General features: G+C 37.3%; 1 protein-coding gene across 1 annotated transcript in view; it reads right to left on the bottom strand.

Annotated features, from left to right (window-relative positions):
• Positions 1-1436: 1436 nt before the first annotated feature.
• LOC129756166 (mucin-2) overlaps positions 1437-25407 on the bottom strand; it is a 234634-nt gene continuing 210663 nt past the window's right edge. Inside the window, exons 4-5 of the mRNA XM_055752952.1 lie at positions 1792-3009; positions 1437-1678 (exon numbers count right to left, since the gene is read on the bottom strand). Coding sequence (XP_055608927.1) covers positions 1461-1678; positions 1792-3009 — 1436 coding nt within the window. The 3' untranslated portion in view covers positions 1437-1460. The remainder of the gene's footprint in view (positions 1679-1791; positions 3010-25407) is intronic.

Below are 25407 nucleotides of genomic sequence, written 5' to 3'. Positions count from 1 at the left end.
TAAGATCATGACCACAAAACATGTGAAAATCTGGTATAAAAACCATACTTTTCAATCAATGAATCGTCAAAATTATTTAAGTCATACCAGATAAATTTTGAAAAGAGGATTGAAAAGATGACGTAATTTGGTACAATTTCGCTTTGTAAGATTTTAAAAATACGAAATACAGAATTTTTGTAGAAATTTTAAAGATAGCTGTTTTTTAAACTTTTTGTCAATTTCTCAGAATTTCTGGCATTCAAATTCAATTTTGCACTAGATTTTGAGTATATCCACGCAACATTTCCGCTATAAATTTATATTCTATTAGGTAATCAGAAATGAAATTTCATACCGATTTTAGTAGTGTAATTACATTATCGCTGCAATACTTTACACAAATATGATAAATATGACCTTAAAAATAAAAAATCCTTATGTGCAACCTATGGCTTCTAACTTCAGATTTCTTGAAAATTAAGTGATTTTTTTTAGCATTCCATCTAAAAATATCTAAAAATATCAAAATAGCGTAGCGTCACGACTATAATCATTCATGTTTTCAAGTCGCGAATGACATAAAGATGTGAAAACGACTATAATCGTAAAAAAAAATCATGTTTCAATCACAATTTCGTCAAAAGAAAAACTTTTGATATCAAAATAATAAATCTTAATTTTTATAAAAGTTTTGTAAAATTTTACGTCACGCTGGAATGGACCATATGCTTCAGTAGACTGAGTCGATTGGGGGTCATTTTTGAATTTCTCAAATTCTGGGTTCTTAAAAGCTCTTGTTTGTCAAATAAGATACTAAGTTACCACAAGTTACAAGTTACCGACAAAGATGTTCAGCGGAAAATTTCCTTTAAAGAATTTATAAATTTACACAAAAACCATTAACAGGCTTAGAACAAAAGAAACTGAAATGATGTTGATTTTTCAGTACAAAATATTCAATTTTCCAATACAAACAAAAAAGTCCAAGTTTACTCATGTAAACGTCACTTAAAAATTTTGCAAAAAATCCTGGATGAATTATGAACCAAAACAAAGCTTTTAGGACCCCAGGATTTATAAAATTCCAAAGTTACCCCAAAATTAAAAAAAAATCCTAAAAAAAACGACTCAGTCTACAAATAATATATTGGGAAAACTCGGCTTTTTAAGTCAATTCACCATCCCAAAATACTTCTCTATTTGTTTCTTACTCTTAATACGAAAATGTGTTTTTGATCTGTGAGTTGACTAAACAAAAAGGTTAAAAATATTCCGTTGTTCAATTCGCACCAGTCGAAAGCATTTATCTACTTGGTGAATAATTCATCAAGCTATTCAGGAGAAATTTGTCCAGAAACATCATTTCAAGAGAATTCAGGACTGCAGAAGAAAAATATCTGACCCATATATTTCCTTTTTCGGCAGGGATTTTAAACCGTTCTGGTTTATTCATCCCGAGCTCGCAGATCCCCAAAAAATCAAACCTGAAACGTTCCCGGCGAGCAACCGGTGTTGGCCGCACTGCAAACTCCTTCATCGCCGGTGGCCAGTTGCTGCTGCTGAGAATTGACACAATCACACCGGCCCAGCTCGTTGCAGTAGGTGTACGGATCGGCCAGCTGACACTGGCGATTATTCACGCAAGCCAACCCCAACGAAATCGGTCCATCGCCCAAATCAACACGTGTTCGTATGCCTGGAGTTTCCGTTTGGTTTGCGCGCATGGGAGAGAAAAATATAAATTTGAAGAAAGTCGGGAGAGAAAAGTTTAAAAGTAACAAGCAGATGACGACACAGTAGAAAGCTTACCTTGATGCTTTATTTTGGTGCTGCCATCTGTGCTTGAAGTTGTTGGTGTATTCGTTGTCGTCGTTGTGGTACTAGAATAGGTAAAAGCTTGTGCGGTGGTCGTTGTCGGTTGCTCAGTCGTTATGATTGCAGCTGCTTCCGTGAAACTTTCGGTCATCAGAGAAGCCACGGTTGTGGACACGGGTGCTTCCGGTTCCATGACTGTTGTTCTGCTTGCCAATCGAACCATTGTCGGTGTCGTATGGACGGGAGTGTCATCGTTAATCTCGTTCTCCTTCTCCGGTTTTTCGGTAATCTCGTGAGCATCGTTAGCTTCCGTCGACTCATCTTGAACTGTGCTATCGTGTCGTCCCTGTTGCCGTTCAGTTGTGGCAGCACTTTCGTTGTTCGATTCGTACGATTCTTGGCTTGGTCTAGCTGTTGATTCGTCCTCACCTTCAATCAGATTCGAATGATCCTCACCGGATATCCGGTTGTGCTTTTCGAGCAACTCAACCTCATTATGCAGAGGATTTACCACGTGGGGGACGATAAGTTCTTCAGTGTCTTGACTCGCGCTACCATATTCATAACTATCGAAATTTGGCCCGCTTGTGGAAACTTCAGTCGAAACTCGTTCCGAATCAACCGACTCCACCTGTGGTTGAACCGATGTAAACCCAATTGCATTGCTTTCTTCACCTTGTGAATTGGAGGCATTCTCATTTTCAGCCACTGAATTTTCCTCTGTATTTTCATATTCATTTACGAAAGACGAAATCGATGAGTCTTCGAATGAAATGTTTTCCTCATTAGAAACGGAATCATTCAATTTCGAGCTAATCGTTGTAGTTGCAATTAATGGTTCTTCCTGTAACTGCTGCACTTCCGTTTCCTGATGTTCTTCAACAACCTCGCTTATTTCCTCATCATGACCATCCATCATTTCCGGATTCTCCACAATAACCGCATCATCCTCCGGAGGAGTAGTCGTTGGGAGTGCAGAAGCTTCCGTCGGGGTTGTGCCTTCGGGTGCCTGTTGTTGGGGTTTGGCAAAGCCGGGCAGTTCCTGTTCCAGCGCTGCCGTGGATTCGACCACACAGGTGGGGCCAACTTGCCGAGCTGGAGAGGAACATTGGCAACGGCCGAACAGATTCGGAATCAGGAAGTCACAGTGGCTCTCCCGGTCCCACATCCGGCAGTGGTCGTGGCTGTAGCAAACCGTGCCCGGTTGGGCCGCTGGAAGTGGACATAGAGAAAAAGGTGTGTTATTAGCGTATTGAGCTATGTTTTCAATAATTTTTGCTTCAAAAGGTTCAAATTTCATTCGAGTTCTTAAATAATAAAAAAATGTCATAATTGGAGTTGTTTTTATAAAGTCACGAAAAAACTCGAATTTTCATAAAATTTATAACTTTCCCTGGTCAGGGTAAGGTTTAAATTTCAAATTTTTTTCACTTTCGAGTGATGTGCCGTGAACGTGTCGTGAACTTTGAACCTTAAATTTATTCATTGGGGTGATTGATATTTCAGTAAAATAACAAGAGTTTTTAATTTGCACTGAATTCTTCCTTTATTGTTTCATTTTAAACATTTTCAAATTTTTTTCAAAGCTAATTCTTAAAATCTTTTTCCTAAAACCATTTTTCCATTTAGCATGGCCGTATGAACGTCAGAGGGCAGGAGGGGGTGGTGGGTGTTTTGAAGTTAAACACCCAGGAAAAGCAAACGAGATATTCTTGTCTACGCTTAAAATTCTAAATTCTCAAATCAAATTTTGATGACTGCGTGAGGTTATTCAAAAGGAACAATCTTGACTCAGAACTGATACCAAAATCTCAAAAACTAATCCCAGATTGAGACGTAGAAACCATACTGAGTTTTTGTTTCATAATCAGAAGATCTTGAACTTAGTTCAGATGCAGAATTTCTAACATAGTAAATCTTCGAAATGGCGATCCAGAATTTAAAACACAGAACTCAGATTCATTATTCAAAATTGATATTTGAATTCAATACAGATTGAAACCCAAAACTTCAGAGTTTAAATTTAGATTCATGATTGAAGCTTTGGAAAAATTTTTTCATAAAGACTCCGTTCGATTTTGCCAACATGCCCGAACATTTTGTGTTGTCAAAATTAAACGGTTTTTATCTCAGCATCGTTTACTTATTTCTTTAAAATTAATATTATCATTACATTACATTAGATTTTTCATTCTTCATCATGTTTAAGTCATTTTGTGTCGTTTATAGTAATTTGTTTATATTATTTTTTTATTTTAAGAAATTTTCATCATTATTGTCATTTTGAATACTTTATAATTTTTTTAAATTTTTGTTATTGTTGTTGTATTTTATCAGCATTTGAGAACGTTAAAACGTGTTTATGGTGTTTGTCTGAGATATGTTGGTCCTGCTAAAGCGAAGTATATAAGGTAATATCGTTCCAAAAAATCTGTTCGATGTTGGCACATGTTTTAAAATTTAGATGTTGCCAAAATCGGATGTTGCCATAATCGAATGTTGCCAAAATCGAATGTTGCCAAAAACAAAGTCATGCTGAATTCCGAAAACTGACCATATAGATTTTGTAGATTGGCTAAAAAAATGACCTGTGCAAAATTTCAGCTTAATCGGATTTGATTTAGGGGTGCCTCAATGCGCTCTATAAGTTTCGTTTTTAAACTCTCAAAATTCACCAAAGAGGGGGCCAAGGAAAATCGGAATAATTGAAATTATAATTTTGAAGCCAAATGTCTAAGCATTGCATAAAATATCGAAATCTGGTGTTATCTCTAAAAACATTTTTTTGTCAAAAATATAGATAGGGTGAGTGCTCCTACTTTAGACCTAGAGCCTACTTTAGTCCTAAAATGCCGAAAATTGAAAATAATTCATTTTGCTGGCATAAATTCCTATGCACACAATGAACTCTTATTCTTCCTGAACACTACCATACCATTTTTTGCCATTAAAAGTCTTTCTGATAAAATTTTCAACGTTTTTAAAAATGTACCTCTTCATCAGTGGTAAATCAGACAGCTCATTTAGTGGGGCGCGTATTGAGAAATTAGAGTGTTTAAGGAAAAATCACGATTTTTTACTTTCCAAGCCAAAGTTTAAAGGGAAATTACTTTCGCTGTGGAGAATATGAACAATACTACCCATTTTTCCAAAAATTCATGAAAATCATTGGAAAACTTGGAAAATTTGCAAAGGGTCCAAATATAGGAAACTTTCGACTTTGATGTTCCATGTTTAGACCTGACATCACCAAATCTTTGTATCAAAACCAACAAATCAACAATGTTGCGAATTTTTAATTGGGGCATAATCATGCTTGGCAAAAGTCATCGTCATGAGGCGTGAAGCTGTGACTGTAAAGCCTCTTGGTCCGTCAAACTCAATTGACTGTTCCTTAACGACCAGTCACTTCGTTTGCCAGTCATTCATGCCCCATTCATTTGAAGCTAAAATAATAACCTAGTCAAGCAATCGCATTCAAGCGACCGATGACGAAAAAGAAACGCATTTATTATTATTGTTGCTCCTGCCAGCAAGCCGAAGACGACCGAAGAGGAACAAGAAAAGCATTTATTATTATTGTTGCTCCTGCCAGCAAGCTCGTTTTCAGTTTTTTATTGCTATTGTTGCTCTCTGCCAGCAAGTCGTTCAATTAGTTGTACCTGCCGTCAGCAGCCGGTCGAAGTGTGAAGAGATTTGCCAGTCACTCTCAGGAGAAATTTTGACCATGTGTAGGAGCTTCGCCAGTCGATGATGGAGAAATGTTGATTGTTGTCGTGCTTTATCCGTCATGCGAGTAGTGAGGCTCCGTCAATTGAGAATAGTGCCAGTCGTTTGATGAAACAAAACTAGTCGGGTCAAGCGTGACGGGCGAAATTTACCATCACTGGGCATAATTCAGAACCAATATTGAATATTTTCAACATTTTTGCAAGATTTACGCAAATAAACTATAAGTAAGTAAACACAATCAAGTTTCAGCTATCGTTTTGCTGATAGAGCTGACGGGGAATAAAAGTATTTGTGATATTCATAACAGAAATTTTAGTTTTTTTAAATATTAAAAAGCTGTAATACTATTTTTGGATAGTAATTGATTCAAGTTTACATTAACAATAAATTTGTTTATTTATTTTCGAAAAATCAAACTTTTTATAGGAGTTTTAGTTCTAGGTCCAATGAAAGGAACCGGTCCAGTACCAAAATAGGAACAGTAGGTTCAAAGTTGGAAATTTAAATCATCCATATCTTTGCAAATCTCTTAATAATGGCGAAACCCATGTTGAAATAATGGCGAAATTTTCATTGAAACTTGCAGATTAGATCATGACTTATAAATGAACTTCCTGAGGGATATAAATTGCCAGTCCATTCGTGAGAAAACCTTGATTATTTAAAAACCACCGCTTAATGGGTCCAAAGTAGGGCAATTAACCCTACTTTAATTTCACAAATCAAAAAGTGAAGATTTGGAAAATCAAAGTTCAAATTTTTATGCCAAAAGTCTTAGAAATGCATGAAACCTCGAGAACTAGTTCTGCCGTGATTTGCCGATGTGACGTACATACATTTTTCGTTTTCACCAATAAAAAGCGTTTTTATTTTCTTTTCTCCATTATTCATTACTCTGGGGCTTTTCATGAAATATGATCTGTTCAATCTAGGTAAAGATGTTTATAAATATTAGCCTTTTGCATTACAACTTGTTACTTTGCGTACAATTGCTTCAAATAGGGGAGAAGGAGGCTATATGTGCCTATTAAGCTGAATACTGATTCTATCGAATATTTCAACAAACTTTTGAATAAAAACTTTATACTAGGCTTGCCAGATACTTTCAGAAAAAAAGCGGGACACAGCCGAAAAAGCGGGACATTTGAGAAACTCTTAAAAAAAGCTTAATTGTCTAGCCAAACTTATACGTATCATATCAGCCAAAGCTGATCATAGAAAGTACGCTAAGGTTTTTTTTTAACGCGGATGGATTTTGCTCAGTTTTTCTTACACGACTTCTATTTACACGGATTTTTGCCAAACACACCCATATTTTATACGGATCTCGCGATTTTTCACGTAGTTTGAGAGAAAATATTTTAAGTCGTAGATGTAAACGACGGATTCAATATCGGGTAAAAAACCTTTGTGTATTTTTTATGAAAATAAGTTTGTTTGGTAATTTGTTCAAAAATGTAAACTCAAGAAAACTTCCATCTGTATATATTTCGGACAATTGTGTAGGGAAAGGTGGTGTGAAACATAAGGCAATTTAATTTAGATTCCGACGAAGAAAATCATCTCTATATTCAATAATCTAAAATTATTTGGAAGCAACTTAAGCAATATTTTTTTCATACATTGGTTGAATGTGCTTCAAGAACACTTCTGAATCAGAATCTTACTGTATAGCTAAGATTTTAGAGTTATTCTGTACTGTCTTATATAAGCTATGAAAAATACTGCTTATTTTGAGGAAATGACGGTTTTGAAAGATTTTCTGCTCATCACAGAAATCAAATTGAGACTAATGTTTAATTTTCTCATTGCTAATCAGTTAACTTTGTAAAAGTTTTTCAAGAAAAAAGCGGGACATTTTGAAGAAAAAGCGGGACAGCGGGACATTCAACAAAAAAGCGGGACATGTCCCGCTTTTGCGGGACGGATGGCAACCCTACATTATACCCATAAGCAGACATCTGTTTTCTATACATTGAAATAATTTTTATTTAGAAATCTCCTTCAGTTTTCGAGAAATCAATTTATTATAAAAGTTGTCTAGATTGCCGAACCTCAAACCATGCGGGTTAGTTGCGCCAGTTGATTTTTAAAGAAATGCTATGGCTATATTTTTTATGTTGATCTGAATAAGATACAAAAATCACCTAATTTTTTGTTTTGGGATTCTTTACGAAGAATTTTAAAAGTTAAAATGTTACATCAAAAGCTTGTATGAATTTTAGATTTTTTTTTCGAATTTGTAAACTCATAAAATTCTTTTATGCCTAATGTTGAATTCCTTTCAGGCTAATGTTCATAGCGTATTGCCGACAAAATGCAGTGAATAGATAATTTTTTTTACCAACCTCATTTAGGAACACATTCCCCTACACATTAGACACATCCGAAGAAGTGACGTTTATCCATAGTTTCTTCATTAGGAGCGCAGCTATCTTACAACCTAGAGTGCTGAAATTTTCCATGGATGTTCATTTTTACTAGAATAAATTATGAAATACGTTTTCCATTATGAAAATGTTAGGTTTTGAAAAAAGATATCCACAAAGTTAATACTGCTTTCGTAATATTGACGGTTTTATACATTGGATTCGATCGAAATCTGCACACGAACCCAGAACTGCCAATTGAATTGAAATTTTATATTCAAGATCGGTGTAAAAGGGGCGACCATCCAAGTTAATTACTATTTACATTGGATTGACATAAAAATCATGGGCTCGTGGGCTCAAGGGGGTTTCGTGGAAAAGTCCATTGAATTTTTTATTATTAAAATTTAGGTCAAAGTCCACTTTAAAGGGTGGTTTATATAAACTTTTCAATGTTCTGCGATAATTTCAGCAAAAAAAAAACATCGGATCGACATTCATATACACAGTTATAAAAGAAACACTACAAAGTTTGATGGAAGTCGACCTACTGGTTTTTGTTCGGCAGATTGAATAATGCGTCTGAAATCAATTTTAATGCCTTCTTTATCGAGTGAGTTTTTCATGTGAAAGTGTATATAAATTTTATACAAAAACTGATCATCATCACCAGCCGTGAGATTCGGAGGCGAATTATCAGCGGAAGTCGTGCCTACTATGGACTCCACAAGCAACTGCGGTCGAGAAGACTTAGCCCTCGCACGAAGTGTAACCTGTATATGACGCTCATTAGACCGGTTGTTCTCTACGGGCACGAGACATGGATATTGCTCGAGGAGGACCTGCGTACACTCGGAGTATTCGAGCGACGAGTGTTAAGAACCATCTTTGGCGGCGTACAGGAGAACGGAATGTGGAGGCGAAGGATGAACCACGAGCTCGCGCGACTCTACGGCGAACCCAGTATCCAGAAGGTGGTGAAGGCTGGCCGGATACGCTAGGCGGGACATGTTGCGAGAATGCCGGACGACTGTCCTGCAAAACAGGTGTTCGCTACGAATCCGGTAGGAACAAGACGAGCGGGGGCGCAACGAGCGAGGTGGTTAGACCAAGTGGAGCGTGATCTGGCGAACGTGGGGTGCCCGAGGAATTGGAGAACGGTTGCCATGGACCGAGTGAATTTTAGGAATTATGTTCGTCAAGTTATGTCGTAAGACGAAATACTATGAAAATAAAAATAAATGATCATTGTAACAGATTTTATCGTTATTTTGTATGAGAGTCTCACCCACTTTTTGAGGTGGGATGGTACACTTTTTTTCATTATAAACAAATAATCATGTCAAAATGAGCATATATTTCAAACTTCATGAATGTAACTAAAAATTTTTTTGAGTTACAAGATTCATTCTATATTTCTTCTATGATAGGATATACTTCACTTCGGCGTATAAACAGTAGATTTACATTTCGTTTTTTCCAAATATTTCAAAACCGGTTTGATTTTTTCTTAACATTTTCAGAGCATTAGAAAGCTCGTCAGAAAACGCATAAAATATAATCAAAAAGTCAAAATCGTCGGAAATGGATGAACGTCACTTCGATATATCACGGCAGAGGTGTTATTTCGAAAAGAAAAATCTTTGACTGAAGTAGGGAAGGCAATCATATCATACTTGGCGCAATGCACATTTCAGCACATTTTCGGTTCAGAGTTAGCTCCGATCGGCATTGAAATTTGGAAATTTTCTCTTAGAATATATTTACAAGTAAAAAAAATGTTTTTTTACTTGTACTTAAGGGGGGGGTAGGGTCTAACGGGTATAAAAAAACACCATTTTCACGATTTATTTCTAGAGCTATCGTTCAAACAAATGTATTCAAATTCTTTGCATTATATAAAGCATTGTTAAAAGAACATTTAGTAATTTTTTTGTAGAAAAATATTGAAAAATGAGCCGGTGGCGGAGCACTTTCGAGGATGCCTTTTAGAAAACAGGATTTGCGGTGGACACTGTATCTCAACAAAGAATCATCTGAAGTCAAAAAATCAGAGCAAAATATTTTTAATAGATGTTTTTCTGGACCCCAACGTTTTTATTTAACTTAAAAATATTTTTATGAAATTTTTGTGGCTGTTTGAAGTAAAAACTACGATTTTTCACTTAAAAATACGCCATTTTTCACCTGTAAAATCTCCCCAAAGTAAAAAAATCAAAAAAGAAAAACGTTGGGGTCTGGTATTTTATATGTAGAAAATATGTTCCAAATTTGAAAAGAATCGGATAAGTAGTTTTCAAATGACGATGTCCACGGACTTTAAAAATGTGCTTTCGAGAAAAACGCGTTTGAAGTTTCTGCTCTTGCTTTCTTGCAGTATTAGATAGCAGGAGATAAATGCCTATAACTTCTACAGTTTTGCTTCAATTGACTTGAAAATTTGACACAACATTCTTGAAATGTTTAACAATAAGAAAATAAAAAAATAAAAAAATCGATTTTTTGAAAGTGTTAGACCCTACCCCCCCCCCCCCCCCCCCCCTTAAATATGCTAGCAACTAAAAAATTTTACTGGCATTAACTATAGTACACATCAAGCGAACCAGAATATATTATAATCCCAGACATCAGAACTAATCAGCATGCTTTAGGGGCATTTGTAAAAGACAATTCGGCTAGTAAAGTAGTTTCAAACCATCTTGTAAAGATACTCGGGAAATCCAGTGAAAAGTTTTCATTAAAATTCTCAATATTTCTCAATATAATATAAGGATGTATTAAGTATGATCTAGAAACTACATTCTGGTTTATAATTCTTTATCAGAATACAGCTGGCAGGATCAGCATAAGTATACAACAGCATTTTTTTCTGCTAATAGTCCTTTAAGAGATTTTTCTATTCACTTTGAAATTTTCATTCATTAAAGTCTTCAATTCACGACGCGTGGTCGTGTGCCACAAGACGATTGGTTTGTTCGTTGGATGTTTTCTTTCTCGATCGGTTTCATTCTTCTCATATTTAGATTCCCCCATTCCGGATCACAACGTTGATGATATCGCGCCGATCGCCATCTCAGATCACCGACAAAAACGTGTACGCAATAAATGGCCAAACGAGTATAGTAAAGCGCCGCCTCGTGCCGCTTGGTAATGCGAAAAGTATATAATTTAATTGAAGGAAAGTAAAACAACAGCAAAAAAAAACTTCACCACCAACAACGATTCCGAAGAATTTGAGGGGAACGAAGCAAGTAGGAGGAAGGTAGTTGATATGATTCGCAAATGGATAGTACATTTGGTGCTATGAGTAGAGAAAAAAAGTGAAACAAAACCGGGATCGAGTGTGGGTGAAAGTTGTAAAACTAGCGGGAACATCCTCAAATGGGAAGCTATTTGCGGTAACGTGTTTCGCTGACATTAGACGTGCGATCCCGAGAGGGGGAATTTAGCGATGATGTCCCATAAGCGGATGAGGATTGAGGAACCAACAACCTGGCGATTGATCTTGTAAAATGCCGCATCCCACTGCAAAAAGACGCTTTTCCATTTACTGGAAAGTACCAACAGGTTTTTGCTGAAAGTAAAACGTCGTGGTCGATTTGAGTCATGATTTTGTTTCTAAATAACTCGGCTTTTTTTGTTATTTGATCTACAGTTTGACGTCGGGATGACAATATACAAATAATTTATTATATGCTCTTTGTAATGTTCGTTCACATTTCATATTCACGGAATGGCGGACATGTCTAAGAAAAGGTGATTTGAGAAACTTTTTAAACTTCGAGTTCATAGAAGGCTACCTGCCCATATTTGATAATCGGTCTAATATGCCATTTTTTCAAAATGGAGAAAATTGTGCTATTTGATAGCTTATAGGTACTCTATATAATATCCCTACTTCATTCATTTTTCAAAAAATCAATTGGTGGAGGCATACAACTTAAAAGTAAATTTGTCTAATGTGCAATAGTGTGATATATTTGATAAATTGTCTAATGTGCATGATGTGTTGAATCATCATTCGCAGCAACCGGTGTCTTTTTATAGAAAGTTTTTCTGATCCCTTCTTGTTGTGATCTTGTGGCTTGGTGGTTATGGGCGTGAACTTTTTGATCGGATTTCCTGTTACTGTCGGACCGCTTTCGTCAGCGTTTGATTTCTACAGGGAGGACACATTTCCGAATAAACTCTTTTTGTTCTGCCTGCGTTTTCTTCCAATAAACTTAATTTATCCGGTAGCGCGAATCCTTATCAATTTTGGAATGGCAGTCGAAAGGGCAGCAGCTTGAGCAGCCAGGCAGCACCGGATGCTTCAAGCGTCTCACTCGTTTAATTTCCAACGCAGCTTCTTTCTTTTTCGTCCTCTTATGCCCTGGAAAGCATCTGCTACTAACTTCATCCTCTTTTTCGCTTTCACTAGAGCTTCCATAGTTTTTTAAATAATTTAAAGCCATTTTGTAGATGAGAACCGCAGCAATATTTGAAAAAGTATGCACATCAGGCAAATTCAAAGTTATTTGTCAACTTTTGTTCACGTTATATTTAATAAAGTGGCTACTGAGATTGAAATTATTTTTTTTTCATTAATTCTTTATCTAAATTTGCAATTTAACTCAACCGCCTATGTCCTACACCTACAATGATTGTTATGCACATTAATCTGTTAGGGCGTGAAACACCCTACAAACCGCTGGGCTCACTGCTGGCAGCCTATCTGTCAGCCGATCGACGCGCCAACCAGCGGGTAGAATACAACAACAACAACCAATCACTTTATGTTTTGTTTTGTGAACGTTAAGTCGCGACGTATTTTATCGTCCAATAAATCGAATATTTTAATATGTAGTGTTAAGTAACTACGTGCGTTCTGTCTTTGTATCCGTGCTACCCCAGTTCACAACAGTGGCGACGAGTCGGTCTCGTAATTATCGCGGAATACGCTAATCAATCGCGAAATTACGTTCCCCACGCGGAAAAGACGTCGGTGTGTGATGGATTCGAGTGATCCTAACCAAACTTTGGATCAATCCGCTGGATCAAACGGAACCATCAACGGGCTCCCCAGTGGACAGCAGTTTCACCCATCTGGCATGCAGCAGCTTTTCATTCGCCCCACACAGTTCGGTCAACAGCCACCGACGGGACTTACTCTTCAGTTCCCCGGGCAGCAGCAGCAGCAACAGCAGCAGCAGCAATCATCGCACCAGTTTTCACCTTCATCCGACGCACTCCTCACCCAGCTCCTCCAACAGCAGCAAGCATTTGCGACACAAATGCTGAACCAGCAGCAAGAATTCATGCGGCAACAGCAGGGAATGTTCCTCCGCACGCTGGCATCGATAAATGTGCAGGTACCGTCCAACCCTGAGGTGATCCTTGATTCACTTTCTCACCATATCAAGGAGTTCAGGTATGATCCGGACAATCACATAACGTTCGCGGCATGGTACGCGAGGTACAAAGATTTATTCGAGCAAGACGCTTCCCGGCTCGATGATGATGCAAAAGTACGTTTGCTCCTGCGGAAGATGGGTTCAGCCGAACATGAACGGTATGTGAATTTCATTCTTCCGAAACTACCGAAAGACCACCAATTCGACGAAACAGTTCGGAAATTGGGGGTCTTGTTTGGTGCTGCCGAATCCCTTATCAGCAAGCGTTACCGGTGCCTCCAAACAACGAAAAAGTCCACCGAAGATTACATTTCCTATTCATGCCGTGTTAACAAAAACGCGGTCGATTTTGAGTTGAGCAAATTAACAGAGGAGCAATTCAAATGCCTATTGTTTGTTTGCGGTTTGAAATCGGAGTGTGATGGTGAGGTGCGTACTAGGCTGTTGGCGAAAATCGAGGACCGGAACGAGGTTACCCTGGAGCAACTTTCGGAGGACTGTCAGCGGCTGATGTGTCTAAAGAGAGACACAGCGATGATCGAAATATCATCCGGATCATCATCATCAGTGCAGTTAGTGAAGCGGAATCAGCAGCGAATTCTGAAAAGTTTTCCGAAAAAGGTGAAGAAAAACAGTGCAAATAAAAACATTCCCCCAACCCCTTGTTGGAAGTGCGGTGCAATGCACTACACTCGTGAGTGCCCCTACATGGACCACAAGTGTAGTGATTGTGGCAACAACGGACACCGTGACGGTTATTGTTTATCCGAAAACAAAAGTGCAAAGCCCTATCACAAGAACAAAAATAGAACTTTTCGGGCAAATGCAGTGAAAGTGAATGCAGTGCAACAAAACCAAAAATTTGTTCATGCCCATCTCAACGGTGCTGAAGTGCAACTGCAGTTGGACACTGGATCCGACATCAGTGTGGTATCGAAGCGTGTGTGGGAGAAAATCGGGAAGCCTTCCACCACCCCTGCAGTACGTAATGCATCTACGGCTTCTGGTGCCCCCCTCCAGCTCCTTTTCAAGTTCCAGTGTGACGTCAACGTCAATGGCCAGCAGCGCCGTGGGACATTTCACGTGGTCGACAAATCGTTCAACGTGTTCGGTATCGATTTGCTCGACGCTTTTGGGCTCTGGTCGGTGCCGATTTCTTCTTTTTGCAACCAGAGTGCCAAACCACCCTCATCGTCGGAGTCATTTGAGGCAGCACCACGTTTCAAAAATTCAGCATCCAGCACTTCACCACAGCACAATCGCACAGCAAGGCTGAACCATTTCGAGACATTCGAGAGGGGAGAAGTTCGGTTCCAATAATCTCCAAATATTTCACCGATGTCCCGTCTTTCTCTCAACGTCTCCTTCTCCATCATCATCAAGCTCTGCTGACCCAGTAGAGGTCAACGAACAGCTGTGCAGGTGCCTCGTCGTTCTTCGCGGACCAGAAGACCGCCGATTCGGTTCAACCTGCACCGGCTGTATTAAGGGAGGAGATGTTAGGGCGTGAAACACCCTACAAACAATACCGCTGGGCTCACTGCTGGCAGCCTATCTGTCAGCCGATCGACGCGCCAACCAGCGGGTAGAATACAACAACAACAACCAATCACTTTATGTTTTGTTTTGTGAACGTTAAGTCGCGACGTATTTTATCGTCCAATAAATCGAATATTTTAATATGTAGTGTTAAGTAACTACGTGCGTTCTGTCTTTGTATCGTGCTACCCCAGTTCACAACAAATCTACTTAATTTTGAGTATTAAGATGCAAAAAATAGTTAAAACATTTATTTTGCGTTTTTCTCGTATTGGTGTACATGGCACATTAGACCGTTTATCAAATATGGGCAGCTATTTGAAACCTAATTTGTAGCTTTTATTCTGAAGGGATCGGATTGACATGTCACAAAAAAGGCTATTTTAGAAACTTTTTGGAACTTAAAGTCCATAGAAGGCTATTTGAGGCCCTATTTGTAACTTTAATACTGAGTGATGCGATTACCGTGTCACAAGAAGGCTATTTGAGAATTCTTTGTAACTTTCATGCTCACATTCGAGAAAATTCGGTACCAATTCCATTTGGAACCTTTGTTCAGCAAAATTCGAACTTTGGAGGCACGAGGTTATGCAGATATGGGACTTTTGATCGCTTGGGGATGCTTTTGATTATGCAATGTTGAATAACAATACCGTTGATGTTGAGAATGTAATACCAGGGCAATAAGTAATAGACATGCGCAACAAGTTTAATGACCTTCGACGGCAACGAGACTACTCACAATCAATATGATTTGATCCATTTAAATTTCTCGATTGCTCGATTTCTATGAAAGCTATGTTGAACTTGTTAATCTAAAAGTAATGTGTTCAGTGCGCAAATACAACAGTCTTGAATGATCATACATTTATTTTTTTACGAACAAATAAAGATGGCCGAAACGAGCAATCTGTAGTGGAATAAACAAATAACTTTAAAAAAATGGCTTTATATCTTAAAATGAGTATTTCATTAGAGCAAGTTCATTGGTGTTGGGAGAAAGTGGAAGAAGTTTTGACACTTTCAGCACATTTTGAAAACTTTACGATGCGAAAACATTTAAAGATCCGTGGCCTTCAAGAGTTTTTACAACACGTGTTGTATTCTCGCATGCTGTGATGCAAAAATGGCAATATTTCTATCACATACGGCTGGAATAGAAACAGTGCTGTAAAAAATACAACGCCCAATGATCTTGAAAACATTTTTGCATGGTAGAATTTTCAAAATGTCAAAGTTTCTACCACTTTTTCCCAACACCAGTGAACTTGCTCTTAGGAGTTCGATAACGGCGCAAAGCTTTGAATGCAGTACCAACATGTGAAAAAGGTATATTTTGTTTATGACGTTTTGAGAAAAACACGTTTGAAAATTTTGTAACCTTTTTCAAATTGTTAATTAAAATTCACGTGGAATCTTTAAAGTTTATAAGACCCAAACGGTGCGCAGGAGCATTCTTGATATGTTTTTATGTTTTTATCGATAAAAGGGTATTTTTATGGAAAAATAGCTCGCAATTGTTTATAGAACCTAGCAGGAGAATGAGTTTCGTCTAAAAGGGTTATACACCCTTTGATTTGTACTGTGTGTTTCATGTGTGTGAGTAAGATGGAGATAAAAAATTCTCCTATTTTTTGACAAACGCTTATGGGTCTTTCTTTAGGAGTGAGAGAATTGCTTGTAGGTTGTATAAACTAATTTTCGTGGGGATAATGTCATATTATGGCATTATTTCTTTTAGATCCTCAAATTGCATTTTAAATCTTTCGGAAACTGATAAACTTGAAATTATTTTTTGTGAAGGATTAATCACGTAATTTATGTTTGTAGATTTAATTTATCGGCCTAGCAGTGAAAAGTGATGTCCTTTTTAGTAGGGACATCTAAAGATTAGGATTTTTTTTTATTAAGATGGATAGAAGGTTAGATGAAATGAAAGATGTTGAAAATGAGCGGGTAGAGTTTATTTAGAAGCATATCATCACATATAAAATTTTTGTTCCTCACGGGCCTACTACTATGAAGCGGTTTATTTTTTGTGATAAGTGGAGCTCATATTGGGCTAGTTGAGTCTACTGAGAACGGGTTTTGTTTACTTGAGCTTTTATACCCTTTTCACATGTTGGTGCTGATATTTTGGCATGGATTTTACTTTTATTTCGTAAAAGAGTAGACGATGACTGATTGACATCGCACGCGTTTTTTTGTTTTTGCTTTGTTGATATTCCAACAATTTTCGTTTTTTAACAGAGTGTACACGCACGCAAAAATGGCAAAATCGTTGAATATGGCCAAAACAACCTTTACCAAAGTAATAAAAGTGTTCGGGGAACGTTTGTCGACAACTAGAGAGCCTAGATCTGGCGGAAATCGAACCTCTCTGTTCGGGATATCGCAGATAAGTTGGGAATATCTTTTACAACCGTCTACCGACCTTCTCTAAGAAGGTAGTGACTCCAAATCGCAACGATAAGACAAAATCTTACGGCAATACAAGATCGCTGAAGCTGTATACGACATTGTTGACAAAGTTTGATAGCGTGTTAATGGACGACGAAACCTGCGCCAAGGCAGACTTCAGACAGCTTTCTGGACAAGAGTATTTTGCAGCAACCGGAAGGGGAAAGGTGGCAGACATTTTCAAGCATATTTATTAAACTATCAAAGTTGGTAAAGAAATATCTCGTTTGGGAAGCTATCTGTACTTGTGGATTGAAAAGCGATATTTTCGTTGCAACTGGGACTGTCAACCAGAAAATTTTCGTAAAAGAGTGTCTTCAAAAGCGGTTGCTGTCTTTCCTGAAGAAACATGACTTGTCCATGCTGTTTTGGCTAAATAATGGCATCCTGTGATTATGGAAAAAAGACCATGGAGTGGTATGCCGCTAACAACATTCAGATTGTGCCAACAGATAAGAACCCTCTTTACACAACTGAACTTCTCTAAATCGAAAAATATTGGACGATAAGGAGTGTATAGAAAATAAGTTATAAGCACATTTTTTTTCATTGAATTGATTTTATTGATGATTCAAACAAAGAAATAGTTCGGAAGTGTTTTAAAAAGCTTATTCTTACAGTTTATAAATAAATACAAGTAAAAAGTAATTATTGGTAATATTCTCGGACTTTCGACTTGACGCGTTTCATCAGGTTTTGTACAGCTGATTGATCACAATTCTTGGCCGCAGCATTCCAATTTTTCCTGAAAACCGCCATTGTCCTGTTGGCCTTACCATCCTTCTTGAAAACTCTCTTGACGATAGCCCAATATCGTTCTATGGGGCGAAACTGGGGGCAGTTTGGTGGGTTAATGTCTTTCTCAACGAAATCTACATCGTTATCCTCAAACCATCTAAGAGTAGATTTAGCGTAGTGGGCTGACGCCAAATCCGGCCAGAACAATTGTGAAGTCGTATGTTTTTTATATAGCGGCAGCAAGCTTTTCTGCAAACACTCCTTTTGGTAGATATCGGCATTTATGGTTTCTTTTGTAAAGAAACTCGCCGACTTCGATCCGCAGGAGCAGATTGCCTGCCACACAAGCACTTTCTGGCCAAATTCTTCCAGCTCAATTGACTTCTCGTGGTCACTCACATCCTCCCCAATAGCTGCAGTGTAGAATTGTGGTCCCGGAAGAGTACTGGAATCCTCTTTTACATAAGTTTCATCGTCCGTAAGAATGCACGCATCTAACTTCTGCAAAATCCGATAATACAGCTTCCGGGCTCTGGTTTTGGCTCGTGATTTTAGTTCAGCCGTTTGTTTGGACACTTTCTATTTCTTGTATGTCTTCAGGTTGTTCCGCTTCTTGATCCGCTGTACCATTCCTATCGATGTCCCAGCTTTTTTCGCCAAATCCCGTATGGACATCGATCGATTCCGGTTGATGCGGTTGATTACCTTACGGTCCAGATTTGGGTCAGATAGTCCTGATTTTCTGCCTCTTCCTGGTAAATTATCGAACGTATAGTGTTCCCCGAACTTGTAGATGATGGATTTTACGCTCGCCGGATGAATATCGAAACGTTTCGCAACTTCACTCATCGGGATGCCCTTCTCTCGCATCCAAGTGTCCAACACACGAATTTTAACTTCTTTTTTAATTCACGACATTTTGGGAGAAACGAATGTTTCAAACGTAAACAAAGCGCTAGTTCACTCTTGACAGATCAAGATGCTACATACAGGTGAGCACAGTTGTGCGCGTTCACGCGTTAGTAAGTAGAAGGCCCAAATATGTTTATAGTTAATTTTCGTTACACTCCTTAGCTAAGCAAATCCTTAAATAGACTCAAAAAACTGTTAGCAGCGAAAAGCAGTTCTAAGAAAACTGGCGAAAGTGGATAATATGGTGACTGTACTAAATTTGATGGCAGGTGTCAAACGAAAGGCTCGCCTATTTGGACTAGATGGACCGGAATCTTAACTGAGTATTTTTCCGTCTTCTATGCAAATCGAACTTCAAAAAGAAATATACATCGTTTTTTTTAAATAAACAAATAATCGATATACCAGCAATTGATTTTGACCACTTATGCCATACACAGAAAAAAAATTCACTATTACGTGTCACTGAAAACTGCAACCTTTAAAATAAATCACCTGTAATTAACAAAACCTGTAATTTTTAATTGTTTTCCTTGAAAGTTAACGAGGATTCATTTATTATTACAGCAAATGTCCTGTAAAAAAGTTGTACACTGAAAATTAAGTGTCACGTAGTCATGTTTTCGACCTGTAAAATTATGGTAAATGTCCTGCTCCTTTTTGTTACAGGACATTTGCGTAATTTTATAGGAAATAATTTTTGCTGTGTAGTGAAAATAAAAATCATTCATACTATAGTTATATTTTACCATTAACATGTACATCATGTCGATGCAGCAATAAACTAGACTCATTGAACTTTCCCACAAAATTAGATACGCTGCCAGAGTGCATTCGCTGCATTTCAAAGTCGCGAAAAAAGCATTTTCCTCCGTTTAACCTACCAATGTTGCAATTGATTGCTCATAGTCACACAACAATGCCTCCAAAGCGACAAAAGCTCCATTATGCTCCCTTTCACTCTTCGTTTTCATCACTATGCTCTTCCAACCTCTAACCTTCAGCCATGCAAATCAATTAAGTTGTGCAGAAAGAATCGCTCGTCGTTGATGCTCTGGCTGACACTAATGAAGCGCTAATTTATGACATTGACACTTCGGTCTACGATATGAGCGGGAACTTTTGTGGGCATCCTCTGAAAAGTATTCCTATTTTCCGCCCCCCTCCCATCTCGTGAGGGTAGAGGGTAGATACCTTCATAAGTGGTATCACCATTTACTCCCAGCTTTAACTGTACGGCGGGGCCATAACCGAGCGATGAAGATGAAAGATGATGATGCTGACAGGTTGATGTTCATTCAATTGCATCCCGACATCAAGTGGAAAATGGTTTGCGCTAACTTCGCTTTGCTGGCACATTGTTCGAGGAGGTGTTTGACAAAATAGAAAGAAGAAGAAAAAACAACGGAAAGGTCTAACAACTAAATGGATGTGTGAAAATTAATCGTTTTAACGATGTGTGTGAGAAATGTGGGTATAATTCCCAAGATATTGATAGTCTTCATGGGATGTGAGACTCGGAACTGCCGCCGTTTGCAAGTTTTCTGCAAGTTTACTGAGATACAGTATGACCACTAAAAAAATGGAAAAATCTGGCCATCTAGGTTCAAAACACTTTTCTTGATATAAACATGATTGAAAAAACTTTTTTCATCATTCAGGATGATACACATATTAAGAAACAATAACTCCATGTGTCAACTTTCATTCTCAACTACTCTCTCCAGGCGATGTGCAGATCACATCTTCGCAATATGAGCCTCTGATATTGAAGCACACGTCTCAGAAATGAAAGCCTCCAGAGAATCGATACTTGGCTGAGCAGATCCACAGGCCTTCTCTTGAACATACGCCCATATCAAATAGTCGAAGTGGTTCAAATCTGAACTACTCTGAGGCCAAAGATCCTTTGGTTAAGACTTCATATTCTCCTCCAGATAGTGGGCGAGAAGCAAACTGGTCACTATCTCCTTTGTGTACATCTTGCCGTTAAAGCGTATACTGTACTACTGCATTGTTTACGTCAATTGACAGATGAAGGTTAGAGGTGGTTAGAGCTAATACACTTACCAAACAAAATCATCAAAAGTCGTAAAAAACCCGAATCAGACTCCTAAGAATTTTTGAATTTTCTATGAGTCAGACTGTAGTTAATGGTTCAGAAAATGTATATTCATGAGGGATTTTCACCATTCCAGTGTCAGGCAATACTTGTTCATAATATAATTATTGACAGAAAAAACATTACAAAAATAAAACCAGAGTTTTCTCAAATTCAACAAAGTTGATCTCATAGTTTAATTTAGAGATCGGAAACATTAATTTTGACGTCTTTCACTGGAAATGAATGCTAGCAATGCCAATAAATCTCCGGACATGTGCTTCGCAAATGCCCAAAGGCTATTTTTTCATGTAGCTTTTTTTTTTTTAAAAACTATTCAATAAATTCAATTATTTGTGATTTACTGATTGATTCTTTACACCAACCGTCTCAATTTCTTTCTTCGGTCCGATTCATCTTCCTCGACGGACGATAGCTCCGGGGAAAGATGGCACAAAGCCGACGCTCAGCTCATCCTGTTTACAGGAAGACGTGCGCCGCAAACTTCATTCGACCGGCCGCTCATCATTAGCAGTGTATTAGATGTATCGATTCCGGACCTTGTAACCTTGCTCTGATGCATCTTCTCCGGGGGCCATCACGACGTAGACGGACGGTTTCTATCTTAGTTCGGCTTTTCGATCCGCATAAACCGTATGCCTTCCATGGCATAATCACTTTCCACGGAGAAGATTAATTTTCCGCACACTATCGGAGCATCCCTAAAGGCGTTGTTGAGCATAGTGGGGAGGCGAACAAGGCCGTTCGTATAGGTTTCGTTTCACTCTTTCTAACGGCCATCGGTTTCATTCAAAAGGAAGATGGACACCGGATGATAATAATCCGTTGATTCCGTTGGTCAGAGGCAGAATATACAGGCCAACACTTTTTGGACAATCCCACCTTGAAGACCGGAGGAACGTGTAAATTGTTTCCTAATGGATCCGGAAATTTTCTTGGATGGATACCGATACTGGAATGAACACACACAGTCGTGTAGCTGAAAGTGCAAATTGAAATCACTGCACTGGTCGAAATCAATTGATTCTTTAAACGTTCGCTTAAGGAGGCTAAACAACATGTTAAGTTTGTTTATTGAGTAATCTTTAAACTGTAATACAGTATCGCTTATTCGAGCTGCTATTTTAATACAAAATCCATCTTATGTTGTTTTTTTTTCGTCAAATAGTACCGTCAACTAGAGCAACATGCAACAATTTCAATGGCTTTTAAAAAACTCACGTCCACGGATAATCATACCCTTTATGCATCAAAAGTTTTAAGGTTAGTGTGACATCAAACTGTCGCAGTCAGAAAAATTATTGGTTTCTTCAGTTATTTTTGATTGAAAAAAAGTGTGATTTGCATTATATTGAGTAAAACGGGTAACTCGCAACAAACTTTATTTTAATGGAAAATCTTTTGACAACGTTTGAAAATGTAATGTTTTTGATAAATTCCTGATGCCCTATACATTGCTCACAAAAACACCAATTGCAGTAATTTCTGCTTCTGTGCTAATTTTTACACTTTTTCTGAACATTAGGATATTGCAAAAATTTAGGGGTAAAAAATACTATAAAAAATTCTACTAGCTAAAATCATAAAAATAAATGTTTGGATGAATGAAATTTCAATGTTGACAAATGCGTGATGCAAAACAATCATATTCAAGCACATGGAAACGAGATTTACAAGGTGTCTCTTTGATTTGCATTTTGTTGCATCTTACTCCAGGCAGCAAGCTGAATGATAAAAATAATTATTTAAACAAATTTGGTGATTATTCGAAAAATATTTTTACACCAACAGTGTTGAAATAGGATCATTAAACCAGTAAAAAGTTTGTATGTGATATCATTAAGCCAATCCCTCATACTAACTGAAGTTTTCACGGCATCGGAAAATGTAAAAATTTGTACATTTAGTGATGGATTTTTTAAATTTTGAATTATAATTATAAACTTTAAAATACTAGTTGATGTGAAAAATTATGTCTTCATCATTTTGTTATGATTAAAAGCAGTGAATCAAATTGTCCCTGATATTATCTCAAAACAAGCGACAAAGTAGACGTGTGGTTTTGTCTTTATTCTCTCTCTGTGCGACAACCTTTTGTCTCTACCGTATGTGTATCATGACAAAATGAAATAGGCAATCAAGAATTGTCGCGTCGTTCTAATTCTAATGTGAAATTGTCCTGAAATTTACAATTTGAGACAATCCGCTTCGCTTATGTGGGTAAGCTATCTGATTTTGTAATAATGAAAAATTATGTGACCAGATCATAAGCTATCTGAGAAGAGCTCTAAGCCTAACTTTAAGGGAAACCATGCTAGAAGTAGTACAGGGACACTAGGTCGAGGCCGTGGCCAATCTGGCCGGTTCTGGAACGAAATATATCAAAGTTATCGGATTGAGACTTGCGACATATTGATAGAAAGCTCTTGGCCTCTTCATGAAAGGAATAGATAGGAGAAGTGATTCGGGGACACTTGATCGTGGCCATGGTCAATCTGGCCCATAGGTCGGCAACCTGCGGCTCGCGAGCCGCATGCGGCTCTTTTGATGTAAAACTGCGGCTCTTCAGCTCACTGCGTTAATTTTGCATATATTTTTGAATGAAATATCTAGAAATTCGTGCTAAAACGAAAGTTGCGCCTTGTGACCTGGCCCACAGATTTATATAGGTCCGGAAGAGAATTTTCAAATTTCATCAGCTGTAGAAACAAGCGAAAAGGACCAATTGGCAAAATTGCATTTTTGAAGCCTAAATTTACAGTTTATCAAGATTTAATTTATCATGAACCGTAAATGCAATGAATAACTGTTGTTTAAATAAAAAAAAAAAACTCAAATCAGTTTATTTATTTATAAAACGTGTGGATGTTTTTGAGTAAATCAAACATAATAGTTGCTAACAGGGAAATCAAAGTTTATCATTTACAAAAAAGTGGTTTTGAGACAGCCTCTATTTTGATATCAAACAACGTAAACCTTATCAAATTTTATATTTGAAGCACTCGTAATCACATTTTATGCCCTCTGTGAAAATTTATCAGTTGAAATCTGCAAAATCGTATTTAAACTAATCAACCTTTTTGAAAATATTTACAACTTCGTAAAAACATAAAAAATTTGGGAAATCTACCTCAATCCTTTCTCATTTTTATGAATTGAAAATGATAATTTTAATGTATCTCTTCGAATACAGATACCACGTATGAGCCATTTCAAATTAAATAATTTTTAAAAAAATACAGATACCTCAAAAGCATTCCAAATTACCCGGTTTCAACAGGGCTTGCCCAGATTTTCAAAGAAAAAAATTGGAATGCCAGGTCCAGTCCGGTTACCCAGATATCACGGAAAAAGGCACTTTTTTTCCAGGAATATTCGCAATTTTTACAAAATTCCAAATTTTCAACCTGTTTTAGCGAAATGAATTCGCATGCAGTATTTTAAACTGTGAGATAATTGTAAGGTTTGAACGCCGCTGATGTGCCTCGGAGTTTCGAGTGTTCAATTTTTAGCTTTTCTCTTACCTTTCATGCAAAATACCTAGATTTTGGCTGGATTGCCCGGATATTATCTGGTATTGAGTTAAAAATTTAGAAACCCAATGCCCGGATTTGACAAGCCTGAATACGTCTAGAAAAAAAATCTGCAAAGTTTATTCAATAAATAACGGGTTAGAAAGTGAATAGATGCATAAAATTCAAATACCAAATTCCAAAACTAAGATTTGAGAATTACTAATCAAAGTTTGACAACTTTTCAAACTCGAATTAGCATTGAGAATGAATGAGAATTTAATTTTTAAAATACATTTGAAACTCCCATCACAGTTAAAATACTTTTAATCGAAAACTAAATTGACTTTTACACCCCGAAGCAGTTTTTTATTATTAATTCAATTGTATGTTAAAAAAAATTAAATTGTAAGTGTGATGCCTGAAGCCAAGATTCATCAAAAGCACACAAAGTTTCAGTAACGTACATTTTTTTTTTATTTTTGATTAGGAGTTCGGTAATTACCGTTGATTTATTTTTATTAATTTTTGTTTCGAAACTCCAAGTGTCCTTGAACTATTCCTGCAGGTTTAAACTTACTGTTTCTTTATTATTTGCCACAAATTTTTATTGATTTGAGATTACGCGGATTAATACCCTTGAAATTTCATTTTCTATTTAATTTGACACACAATGCTGAAGATATCAAATGTGACATAAAATGAGATTTTTAAATTTCACATATCCCAAAAATTTTTAACACCCGTTCGATTGATGTCATGAATTTCGAAAATTTTAAATTTGGAATGACATATTTAACCTGTTATCAGGAGAATGATTATGAAGATTTAAA

The sequence above is a fragment of the Uranotaenia lowii genome, chromosome 3, assembly GCF_029784155.1.
Source record: "Uranotaenia lowii strain MFRU-FL chromosome 3, ASM2978415v1, whole genome shotgun sequence".
Classification (NCBI taxonomy): domain Eukaryota; kingdom Metazoa; phylum Arthropoda; class Insecta; order Diptera; family Culicidae; genus Uranotaenia; species Uranotaenia lowii.
This window is presented reverse-complemented; position numbering and strand designations above follow the sequence as displayed.